This window comes from Mustelus asterias, chromosome 2 (assembly GCF_964213995.1).
Source record: "Mustelus asterias chromosome 2, sMusAst1.hap1.1, whole genome shotgun sequence".
Taxonomy (NCBI): Eukaryota; Metazoa; Chordata; class Chondrichthyes; order Carcharhiniformes; family Triakidae; genus Mustelus; species Mustelus asterias.
This window is the reverse complement of record NC_135802.1, coordinates 72,242,319-72,255,356: the sequence shown is the minus strand read 5'-3', so window position 1 is coordinate 72,255,356 and position 13,038 is coordinate 72,242,319. Positions and strand designations below refer to the sequence as shown.

At 41.4% G+C, this 13,038-nt stretch overlaps 1 protein-coding gene across 7 annotated transcripts in view; it reads right to left on the bottom strand.

Annotated features, from left to right (window-relative positions):
- The window catches only part of LOC144508725 (tyrosine-protein phosphatase non-receptor type 3-like), a 176,089-nt gene that overhangs the window by 5,499 nt on the left and 157,552 nt on the right, over nucleotides 1-13,038 (bottom strand). For all 7 annotated transcript variants that reach the window (XM_078237059.1, XM_078237066.1, XM_078237043.1 and 4 more), the window contains one exon: nucleotides 1,049-1,200. In XM_078237059.1, the coding sequence (XP_078093185.1) occupies nucleotides 1,049-1,200 (152 nt within the window). The remainder of the gene's footprint in view (nucleotides 1-1,048; nucleotides 1,201-13,038) is intronic.

Sequence of the window (13,038 nt, the reverse complement as noted above, 5' to 3'; positions counted from 1 at the left end):
GATGTGCGGGTTAGGTTGATTGGTCATGCTAAAATTGCCCCTTAGTGTCCTGAGACGCGTAGGTTAGAGGGGTTAGTGGGTAAAATATGTAAGGATATGGGGGTAGGGCCTGGGTGGGATTGTGGTTGGTGCAGACTCGATGGGCCGAATGGCCTCTTTCTGTACTGTAGGGTTTCTATGATTCTATGAAATACTGTGGCTACAAGAACAGGTCAGAGGGTGCAAACTCTGCAGCAAAAAACTCACCAGCTGACTTCCCAAAGCTTATCCATCATCTAAAAGGCATTTCCACCAACATATGGCACTTTCCAATCCTGCAACCTTTACCATCTAGAAGGATGAGGGCAGCAACGCCATCTGAAAGCTTCCCCCCCCGCCTCACAAATTAACACACTACCCCGACTTGGAAATGTATCATCGTTCATTCACTATCGTGGGTTAAAATCCTGGAACTCTCTCTACTGTACCAACACTGCAGCAGTTCAAGAAGGTGGCTCATCACTGCCACCTCAAGGACAATTTGCAGTGGGTAATAAATGCTGACCTTACCAGTGATACCCTCACCCCAGGAATGAAGTAAAAAAATGTCTTCAAATCACAGTGCGGACTAATTAGACAAGTGTTCAATGTAATGTAGTTTCCAATTAGGAAAGCCCAATTTATGCATCTAAAATTGGAAAATTTACCAGACTGACTGGTGCCTCATTCGTCATTGAAATGGCAAACCAAATTAATGGTATTCTATACCCATGAGATGGAACTCTCACACTTAAAAGCTGGAGTTCTATTAAACTTTAAAACATTGTTATACTAGCCAACACAAATGAATACTATTAAAAGCTTTTTTGCTCAAAACAACGGGATGTTAATTTCGTAAGGAGACCATGACCTGCTCTGCAGCGGATGTCATCATTCTCCACCTGAAGATAATGGCTTTATTATTGAGACAATAGAGGGGGTGTCAAGTATTCCTGCTGATCTACCTTGCAACCAGACTCAGCACGAGAGCATGCATAATTGTCTTCCCTGCTGAAAAGAAAATAAGTACCTGCAATGAACAATAACCGGCTCATTTTCTCTTCCGACTCTTTTCCGTCTCACACAAGTCACAAAGTCAAAGAAATCCATTGAATCATCAGGAACACCGTGATCAGGCCATGCTACGTATTGGAGATGACTGACAGCACGTTCCAGACCCGTCTGCATCAACAGAAAAAGACAAATCAGTTCAAATTGATGATAATTTGTCAATATCTTGTAATCTATCAACATTTACTTCAGACTGTTGACTGTTCTCCTCAGGTCAATATCTTAAATGAAAACAGGAAATGTTGGAAATATGCTGGCCTGTGAAGTAGATGTAAAAGTATCCTAATGAGGTTCTTAACCGTCCATTGTGGGAACCCCATTATGCCATTGACGTTGGGGGGGGGGGGGGGGGGGGGGGGGGAAATCTCAAAGTGAAATCCTACCAGCGTAAAAGGAGTTTTCAGGCTCCCAATAGATTCTGCGGCCCCTCCGTCATTTCCTCAAGGCAAGAAACGGAGGCAGAAAATGCCCCCACCGTTTTCATAAACAGAATGTAATGCAAAATGGTTGCTATAATACAGATAATTGAGATGCATTAGAACGATCCATGAAAGAAGCACACAATCCATCTCCAGTCACCTGTTGCAAGGTGAACAAGGCTGGGAACTGAATAGTTGGGACACTTGGCATTTCAGAAGTTTAGGCAGTAAGGAAAAGGAGACAGTGAGACTCTGCTAATAAATTATGAAATCAGTACAACAGTGAAAACTAAGCTTGGCTCAAAAGATGAAAATCTAGAATCAGTTTGGGCAGCCATAAAGAAATAGGAAGGGAAATAAATTAGTGGTGGGGATAGGCGATAGGTCTATTAACAGTAGCTACACTGTAAGACAGAGTATGAGTCAAGAAATAACGGGAGCTTGTAATAAAGGGACACTGATAATTGTGGATAACTTTAGTCTTCATATTGATTTTATAAATCAAACTGGCAAAAGTAGCCTTGAGGACGAGTTCATAGAATGTACACGGGGCAGTTTGTGAAACTAATATGCTGTGGAACCAACCAAGGAACAGGCCATTTTAGATCTGCTATTGTGCAATTAAACAGGATTAATTAACAATCTCGGAGTAAAGGATCCTCTCAGCAAGAACACAAAAGCAAAGAAATAGGAGCAGGGATAGATCAAATGACTGTCGAGCCTGCTTTGACATTCAAAATGATCAAGGCTGATGTTGGGCTTCAATTCCACTTTCATGTCTGCTCGCCATATCCCTTAATTCCTTGAGCCACCAAAAATCTGTCTACCTCAGCCTTATTCTGGAGCTTACGTTGGAATGATTAAAATTGCAGTTGCTGAAGCCAGGATAAGAGAGTACAGATTTTAAAAAATTCATTTATGGGATGTGGTTGTCGCTGGCTAGGCCAGCATTTTTGACCATTCTTAGTTATCCTTAAGAAGGTGGTAGTGGGCTGCCTTCTTGAACACTGCAGTCGCTCTAATCTAGTTTCATTCATTTTTGTTTTCTTTGTGGCAGTCAAAGACAACCGAGGACTTGTTGGACCACTTCAATGGGCATTTGTACCACATTGCTATTGGTCTGGAGTCACATGTAGGCTGAACCAGGTAAGGATGGCAGTTTGGCTACGAAATTCAGCATTTGATTGGACAAGCTTAGTTTTGTATTCTCTGAGACTCCAAGGTTTCCTTTCAGTTTCATCCTCAGCTATATTAACATTATTTGTGGAGTCTCAATATTGTTTCTATTTCTCCTTTTCAAGAATAACATTAATACTTGTCTGCTTTAAAGTGTTATGTAATTATTCTGTTCACTCACATATACTTATTGTCCTAGTTTTTCATCATCTGCAAACATGACCACTTTTCATAAAGCTTCTGGATTCAGGTCATTAATGTAAATCAAAAACAGAAATAGCCTTAACACCAAGCTTTGAGACACTTCACTAAGTACTTTCACCTTTTCCTAGAAAACTCCTCCAATTGTTTAAAAGCTGAAAATCTGAAACAAAATCAAAAAATGCTGGAAAAACTCAGCAGGTCTGGCAGCATGTGTGGAGAGAAAAACAGAATTAACATTTTGAGCCCAAATGACTCTTCCTCAGAGCTAAAGAGAGGAAGAAATGTGATGGATGTTGTGCTGTTTAAGAGCAAGATAGGTGTGAGCTTGGAGGGATTGGAAAAATATGTTTAAGGCACAAGACAAATGAAGTGTTAACAGCAGTATGGAGGATTCCTCCAATGAGTTCTACTTGTTCGCTACCCAGTAATTAGTTTCTTATCCATTCCCAGGGTTAACCAAGTCCTTCCCAAAATCTTCCCCACTTAGTTCCTGCCCGAATGGCAGGATTATTTTTTAGTTGGAAACCCAACCACCTAAATTGCATGGCTTGCTGTTGCCTTTTCCAAGAGCAAACTAATTATCATTCTGTCTTTGGCTTCTCCAATCAGGGAGGGTGTACAGAAAGGTGTTCCTAAATACGCAATGAAGGCCTCAATTGGAAAGGACCCCAGCAGGACTCTCATTGACAGCCATGATAACTGTATACAATCTACTGTGAAGGAGTTAAGAACTGCTACGGGGTAGAAAATGTGGAAAGGCTGCTTGCACGTTAGCAGACTCTTCGTTGGAGGTGATGATTGATGTAGTAAGGACAGGGAGAAAGGTTCTCTTCCCGGAGGATGGCAAAAAGCCAACAGCCTCACAAAGCAGGCATGGCTATGAGTCACATAGCTGTCAGTAGCCAAAATAGTGTGCTAGGTCGAGGGCCCAGTGCAGGAAATGTAATAACCTCATAAGCAATGTTTCCTCCAAGCTGAGTGGTTGTGTAGCAACTCTAAAGTTTCCACGCAGGTTGCACGTATGTCAGCCACTTTAAATGCAACCGCAAAACCATTTTAAGGGGCTACACACTTAAAATAAATCGGCCAGGCACTCTCAAAAATGAAAGGATATGTTGTTCATTAGATTCAGCAAGGTGTTTTGTTCTTAAATTAATTTTGCAGGGTGGGTGTGGCACTGGTTATGGCAGCATTTATTGCCCATCCGTAGTTGCCCTTGAGAAGGTAGTGGTGAACTGCCTTCTTGAACCGCTGCAGGCCCTGAGGTGTAGGTACACCCACAGTGCTGTTAGGGAGGGAATTCCATAATTTTGACCCACTGACAATGAAGGAACGGCGATATATTTCCAAGTCAGAATGGTGAGTGACTTGGAGGGGAAATTCCACGTGGCGGTGTTCCCAGGTATCTGCTGCTGTCTTTTTAGATGGTAGTGGTCGTGGGTTTGGAAGATGCTGCCTAAGGAAACATGGTGAGTTCCTTCAGTGCATCTTGTAAATGGTGCACACAGTTGCTACTGTGTGTTGGTAGTGGAGAGAGTGAATGTTTGTAGATGTGGTGCCAATCGAGCGGGCTGCTTTGTCCTGGATGGTATCAAGTTTCTTGAGTGTTGTCGGTGCTACACCCATCCAGACAAGTGGAGAGTATTCCATTACATTCCTGACCCATGCCCTGTAGGTAGTGGACAGGCTTGAGGATCAGGAGGTAAGTTACTCTACACAGGATTCCTGGCCTCTGACCTGTTCATGTAGCCACAGTATTTATATGGCTAGTCCAGTTCAGTTCCTGGTCAATGATAACCCCCAGGATGTTGATAGTGGGGGATTCAGTGATGGTAATGCCATTAAATATTAAGGGGTGATGGTTAGATCCTCTCTTGTTGGACATGGCTATTGCCTGGCAAATGTGTGGTACGAATGCTACTTGCCAGTTGTCAACCCAAGCCCAGATATTGTCCAGTCTTGCTGCATTTGGACATGAACTGCTTCAATATCCTCAGTGTTCTGCAAATTGCTGCTGTCATTTGTCACTTCCCAAATATTCTCCTGCACAGTATACCCCTGATTGACACACTTTTCCATCATACATACTCCTTTCTTTCCAACATTCTCCTCCTCAAATTGCCATCTCAACAGACATCACTCACACTCTTCCTCAACTATTGCCCTCTTGTTCACATTCCTAATGAATGCTTACTCTCCATCCTTAGCATTCACATTTGAGTCCCAGGAGAAGCTTGCCAAGGATCACTGCCCCTCGTGAAACCGAATAAAAAATGCGCAGCCTCCTTTGAAAGCAAGTGCATACCAGAAACAGAGGGGAAACTAAATGAGAGGAAATACCAAGCGAGCAATCGTCCATCAGTCAATCATATGCATTATGCTATCTTCAGCAGAACCTTTCAGGTGCAGATTGGCCTTAGCAATCATCTAAGTATCCAGCGGAACCTTACCAAACACCCCAGATGATGGACACGCTCATCTTTGCTCCAAGGACGAACAAAAAGTGCAATTGCTTTTCACACTTCTCTCTGCGCTTTCTCATTGCAAGAGAGGAAAGACCACAATTTCAGGGAGGCACAGAATTGGGGCTAGCACTACAGTCTTGGAAGAGGAAGTCCTGAAGATAAGCAGGATAGCAGAAGTACAGATAGTTGGTGATGGAGGAGTGGGGGACCGAGTGACCTGCTGATAGCATTAGAAATCACAGATCCACTTAGCACTGAATAATCACATGTTGAAATTGATGTTACCAATACAGCAAATGTTATGGTTTGCACTATGCTAACTTCTAACTACTTCACCTGCAATTAGCACCAACTGATGTCTCTGATCTTCCAGATTGATCTCTGATCTCTGGCATTGCCACAGCCAGTGCAGGAGGTGAGGTGGAACCTGAAGAGTCCTGTGAGGACCACCAACAATCTGAAGCTCTACTGTCAAATGATTCCTGTGCACCCTTCACCAGTGCAAACCTGTTCTGGCCTACATGTGACTTTAGACCCACAGCAATGTGGTTTGTCCTGGATGGTATCCAGGACAAGGGCAATTAAGGATGGGCTACAAATGTTTGCATTACTAGCAACACTCCCATCCCATGAAGGAATAATTTTTAAAAAATTAGATGGCTGTGTATTTTTATACAAATGAATTTGTTTTATAATATAAACAAAATTTAATTAATTGATTGCAAGCACCTCTAACAGTAAAAACTCAAAGGATTGCCGCTTTCTCGCATGTAACAGCATCAATGTCAGATATTCCACTATACCATCTCATTACAAACAAAACTGTAATCAAATCTGACTCTTAATCAGAAAGCACAATTCCTAGACAATTCCATAGCTATACAAATTGCATGAAAATATGAGATCTATTAAATGTGGAAATTTCTAAAATTCACAAATACCAGCTTGATAATGACTTTGTAACAAGCATATGTCCTTGTTCAAAATCAAATACATAACTACCAATTGCAGTATTCTGCAAGGATGTGTTTATGATTAGATAACTCCACACATGCCAATTTTGTAGTGACTCATGCTGTTTTAAGTTTTGCACATAATCACCTAATATTCATGGCTACTTTCCAGTGAAAGGAATAATATTCTTTCACATGTTATGGTTTTGTTACTTTGTGAAAACTGCCTATTTTTAGCAGCTGTCACTATCATATTCATGTAAAGCGGGCTACTGACACTGCTGCAGGTTAATTATAAATTACATCAAATCATTCCTGTAAATTAAAATTAGCTGCCTTTAACTGTCACATATCTGAAATTATTTATGCTCTTTCAAAACATATGTACACTTTTACACATTGCAGTGAGGCTAGTACAAGCAGGCTCTTTACAGCTCACTGCTCTCAAGTTATACTGCGTAACAAAATTCCAATTACACTTGAACATTTAAAATCCAAAATATGCTCTCAACTGTGCAATCAGCAGCCATGGAGATTGTGCATTAAAATTTAATTCTTTCCCATTTTCTTAATACTTTGAAATTCAACACTGGCTTATTGTGATGTGGTTAGATGAGGAAAATATATCACTGCTAAAGCACAAGCAAACGAAGAGTTAGGCAGAATACAGATGTCCATATGTGGATTGTGACTTTAAAAATTGAGTATCTACAGCTCTCCGGGGTAGAGAATTCCAAAGATTTGCAATCCTTTGAGTGAAGAAAATTGTTGACCCCTTGCTCTGCAACGGTGTTCTACATTCCTCAGCTAGGAAAAACATTTTCTCAGCATCTACCCTGTCAAACCCCTTATGTTTCAATTAGGGCATCTCAGTCTTTGAACTCCATGGATTATAAAACAAATCTACGCAACCTCCCCTCATAAGTAATTCCCCAAGCCCAGTGCAAACTGAGTTTCCATGAACTTTTATGCTATTTTGGAAAAAGTGCAGTGGAATCAAACAAAACTGGTCCGATCCCCAGATCGAATTAATCACCATTGTGAGCTTCCTCTAATTGCACTTGTTAAGCCTTTGAGGAGGCTCTAAATATTAAGCTTTTTAAAGGTGCTAGGACACCAATCACAAAGATTTGAATTGTTAAAAATATGAATACTCACTACCTTTATCTTCAACACATTGCATCAAGGTACTTACAACCTGTTGTACACCCTGGAGAGATTGACAGGATTTTCATTGGCATGAAGCAAAGTCATTGGTGGCTTCCAGATTGGCAGATGACAATGCTTCAACAGTTACCTTGGATAGTACACTTTCACAGGGCTTCTTTGTTATACAGACCTGGCTCAACCGGTTCTCTCCCTCACTCTTAATCTGGGCATATTTGATGAGGCACTTCACAACCTTCTGGATTCAACAATGAGCTCAACAAATTCAGATAATAATACCTGTCCCCATTCATGCTTTTGGACAGCAGCTGTTGGTGATGATTCTTTTTCCATTTACACCATCTCTGAAACCATCTTTTGTTTCTTTTCTTGTCCTGTTTGCCCAGACTTAATCCGGATGGAGGAGGGGCCCTTACCCACCAGGCCCCGCCTGATTAAATGCCACCTCACCAGGATATCCACCACAGATGGGGGCATTAAATACCACCTGTTAATTCAATTTCCCTCTCCACTGATGCTGCCAAATGTGCTGAGTATTTCCAACATTCTCTTTTTTATTTCAGATTTGCAGCATATGCAGCATTTTGTTTTAGTATATGACTCATTTAATGGGGAAATATTGCCTTCTGCCAAACTAATTAGCTCAGGGCAATTATATAACTAAGTTTATTTTTATCTGTTAATCCTTAGAAAACATCTAATATATTTATGCAATTAGTTGAGAGACATTCTAAAAATTCATAACCAGCTGAGTGAAGAAATTTCCACTCATCTGTGTCCTAGATAATCAACCCCATATCTTAAGATGGTGCCCCCATGTTCTAGATCCCCAGCAAGTGGAAACAAACAGTGTCTACCCTGTCAAGCCTCTTCAGAATTTTGTATGTTTCAATGAGGCCACCAATTGTTTTTCTAAACTCCATAGAGTATAGACCCAACATTTTCAGATCATTTAAATCACTAGCTGTCTCTGGTGATGTGGGACTTTGGGAGTACATGAGTGTGGAATCTGAAATAGAACAGGTCATATGAGGTCTGAACTTGGTGGATTCATTTAGTTGGCCAGGGTAACCCTTTGGAGAGGTAAAGTACCCCTTTGAAAAGGGTCCTGGGACACCTTTGGGAGAGGTAAGACACCCTTTGGGAGAAGTATGGCACCCTTTGGAATTGCTAAGAGTGAACATGATTATGCACTTTTCATACGCAAACTATTTGGAACTGTCAAGCTGTAAACAAAAAAGATGTCCAGCTGTCGAGGAACTGTCCAGCTGTCAAAGTACTGTAAAAAGGGCTCTGCAGCTTTAGAGAAACTGTCTAGCTGTTAAGGAACTGTAAAGGAGCTATCCAGCTAGCAAGTAACTGTAAAAATGTTGTCTAGCTGTAAAGGAACTGTGAAACTGTCAAAGAATTATAAAAGGGATGTCCGGCTTTCAAAGCTGTCAAATCTGTTCAGGAACTATCAAAGCTGTCAAGCAGTTGTCCAGGTATACCAGCTGAGTTGGCATGGAGTGGATAAGGGCAGAGGGTGATACTTGAGGTCAGGGGTTGACACTAAATTGGCATAGAGAGTATGGGAACAATGGGGTAGGCAGACCCCATTGGAAATGGTTGGAAAGGGAGTATGGGGGAAAAGAGTGCGGAGGACTAATTTGACATGGGCAAAGGGGTGGGTACAGGATTACTAAGTTAACATTGGGAGTATAGGGCCATGGGAGTAGATAGAGGGACATGTGATGCCTAATCCATGCCAACCTAAGTGTGTGGAGGTTGAAGGGCGAGGGCTGGGTGAATGAATCAGCTGCCGGATTGCCAGGAGACTCGGAGAGAACGTGCTGGTGCACAATTAATTACATTGCAAGTGCAGAATCTGGTGCAAGACCCCACCGTTCTGGTTGACATGACAAGCGCCATTGGAGCTGCCCACCGCGGCACTTAGTCCTAAAATGGGAGAATTCTGCCAATGGACAGTGGAGTGGAATTCTAGACATGAGGGTGCAAGTGACTACACTTGACACCAAGTTATCATTTGACTGAGTGTAGCATTAAGGAGCCCAAGTAATATTGAAGTCAATGGGAATCAGGGGAAAACTCTCCACCAGAGAGCATAAAGGAAGGTGGTTGTCTCATCTCAGCCTAAGCCCAACTTATCTTCACTCATCCATCATAAAGTCAGAAATGGGCATACTTGTTGATGGTTGTACAATATCCAGTCCCATTCACAACTTCTCAAATAATTAAGCAGTTAATGGCTGCAGGCAAGACCTGGACAACTTTCAGCTTTGAACTGATAAGTGACAAGTGACATTTGTGTGCCACACAAAAGTGCCATGAAAATGACCATCTCCAACAAGAGAGAATCTAACTACTTCCCCATGACATTAAACTATATTCATTGCTGAATCCTGCACCAACACCACCTTATGGTCACTACTGACCAGAAACTTAACTGGACCAACCATATAAATACAATGAGTACAAGAGCTGATTGGAAACTGCGATTCCAGTAATTGGACTCCAGACTACTCAAAGTCTTTCCACCATCCTCAAAGTACAAATCAAAAGTGTAATGGAATATTCTCCACTTTCCTGGGTGAGTGCAGCTACAGCAACAGTCAAGAAGCTTGACGCAATTCAGCAACCTGCTTGACTGGCAATGCATCCAGCATCAGCTCCCTGTGGTTGCAGATTTTGGCATCTACAAGATGTATTGCAGCAACTTCCCAAGTCTTCTTCAACAACAGCTTCCCCACAACTTCTAATCACAACATAGGGACATAGGAGCAGGAGAAGGCCATTCAGCACATCAAGCCTCCACTGCCCTTCAACATGATATTGGCTGATCATCCATTTCAATGCCTTTTCCCACACTATCCCCATATCCCTTTATGTCATTGGCATTTAGAAATCTGTCAATCTCTACTTTAAACATACACAATGGCTGAGCTTCTACAGTCTTCTGGGGTTATGAATTCCAAAGATTATAATCCTCTGAGTAAAGAATTTTCTCCTCTTCTCGGTCCTAAGTGGCTTCCCTCTTAGTTTCAAATTCTGTCCCCTGGTTCTAGTCTTCCCATCCGGGGGGAACATCTCACTTGCATGTACCGTGTCTATCCCTTCAAGTACTTTGTCGGTTTCAATGAGATCGCATTATATTCTTCGAAACTCTGGAGAATACAAGCCCATTTACCCCAACTGCTCTTCATACTGTTGTCCTACGATTCCAGGAACAAGTCTGTTGAATCTTTGTTGCACTCTCTCTATGGCAATAGCATCCTTCCTGTGGTAAAGGGTCCAAAACTGCACACAGTACTCCAGCAGCAGTCTAACCAAGGTTCTATACAATTCAGACTTCACCAGCCCCTGTATTCAAATCCTCTTACAATAAAGACCAACATATCATCTGCCTTTTTAATTGCCCGCTGCACCTGCATGCTAGCCTTCACTGATTTATTGATGAGGACACCCAGGTACTTTTGTACATCTACATTTAATCTTTCACCATTTAAGAAATACTTTGCACCTCTGTTCCTCCTAACAAAGTGGATACCCTCACATTTTTCCACATTATATTCCATCTGCCATGTCCTCGCCCACTCACTAAGCCTGTCCAAATCTGCTTAAAGATACTTTGGACGCGATCCTACCGGCCAGCCATGCCAGTCGATCGGTGTGGCAAGCCAGTAAGATAGGGCGAGAGGTGAAAAATCAGGTTTGTGCCCGGTTTCTCATCTTTCCCAATGGCACTGGCAGCCACCCCACTGGCAAGAATTGCATCCAGGCTCTTCTTTTGCACTAAGAGCCATAAGATTGCGACTCGAGGTTCGCCCAAAAACCTGAAATTATTACATTTGTTCCCACATCCAAATCATTGACATATATTGTGAACAGCTGGGGCTGGAATACTGATCGCTGTGATATTCCACCAGTCATACTGCCAACGCAAGAATGACTCACTTGTTATTTCTATTTTCTGCCCGTTAACCAATTCTTAATTCATGCCAGTATATTACCTTATCTTGAATTTTGCTAATCAACCTCCTGTGGGGGACTTTATCAGAAGCCTTCTGAAAATCTAAGTGCACTAACTACATCCACTGACTCCCCTGAATGAATTCTGTAAGTACCATCCTCAGTAAACCCCAACAGGTTTGTCAAACATGATTTCTCATTCATAAATCCATGTTGACTATGCGCAATCAGATCGTTATTATCCAAGTGTTCATTTTTTCACATCCTTAATAACAGATTAAAGCATTTCCCCTACTACTGCCTACATAACTACTAACCTACTACTTTACTGGGGATAGTACTAACAGGTCTGCAGTTTCCCGTTCTCTCCCCCCCCCACTTCTTAAACAGTGGGGTGATATTTTGTGACTTCAAATTTGCAGGAATCCATTCTAGAATCTATGTAATTTTGGAAGATGATGATCACCAATCATGCATCCACTACCTCCATATCTAACTCTTTCAACACTCTGGAATGTCTTCAATCCCATTGATTTCTCCAATACAACCTTCTTACTAATACTAATTTCCTTAATTTCTCTCACTCCCTTGGGCCTCTAATTCTGAGAGATTTTCTGTATATTCCTCAGTGAAGATCGGCACAAAGTAATCATTTAGCTTCTCTGCCATTTCTCTATTCCGATTATAAATTCTTCTGCCTGTAAAGAACCCACATTTGTCTTAGCCATTGTTTCCTTTTTATGTACCTATGGAAGCTTTTACAATCTATTTACATTTTTTTTGTTAGCTTACATTCATTTTCTTTTCTCCCTTTGTCAGCTTCTTGGTCCTCCTTTGCTTTATTTTAAAAACCTCCCAACTATATCTGGCAATTTTACAGGCCTTTTCTTTTAATCTTACGCAATCCTTAACTTCTTTTGTTAGTCATAGTTAACATTTTCTTTTTTGTGTTTTGCACCTTTAAGGAATGTATAATTGCTGTAAACTATGCAATAATTTTTTTAAGACTACCCATTGCCTGTGTACTGTCACACCTTTCAATGTATTTTCACAATCCACCTCAGCCAATTTGCCCCTCAAACCATCAGAATAACTTCCTTTGTTCAAATTTAACACACTGGCTTCCGATTAAACTACCTCACTTTCAAACAAATTGTAAAATTCTATCATAATATGGTCACTTATCCTTAAAGATTATTTTACAACAAGATTATTCATTAGTCCTTCTTAGTTACATAATGCTAGATCTAAAGTAGCTTCTTCTCTCGTCAGTTCTTCAGCTTACTACTCTAGAAAACCATTCCTAACACACCCCAGAAACTCGTCTTCCTCCAGAAACATGTCTTCTACAGCATTAGTGCTCATTAGGTTTACCCAGTCTACGTGCGGATTCAGGTCACTTAATTACTGTATCACCCATGTCACTTGCTTCTCGAATCTCCTGATTAATAACATGCCCCACTCTACACTGATGTTTGGAGGCCTATAAACAATTCCTACCAATGCTTCTGTCTCTTGCTGTTTCTTAGCTCCACCCAAACAGATTCTCGGTTCTGGTCTGAGATCCTCCCCTATTCTTGTACTGATTCCATCCCT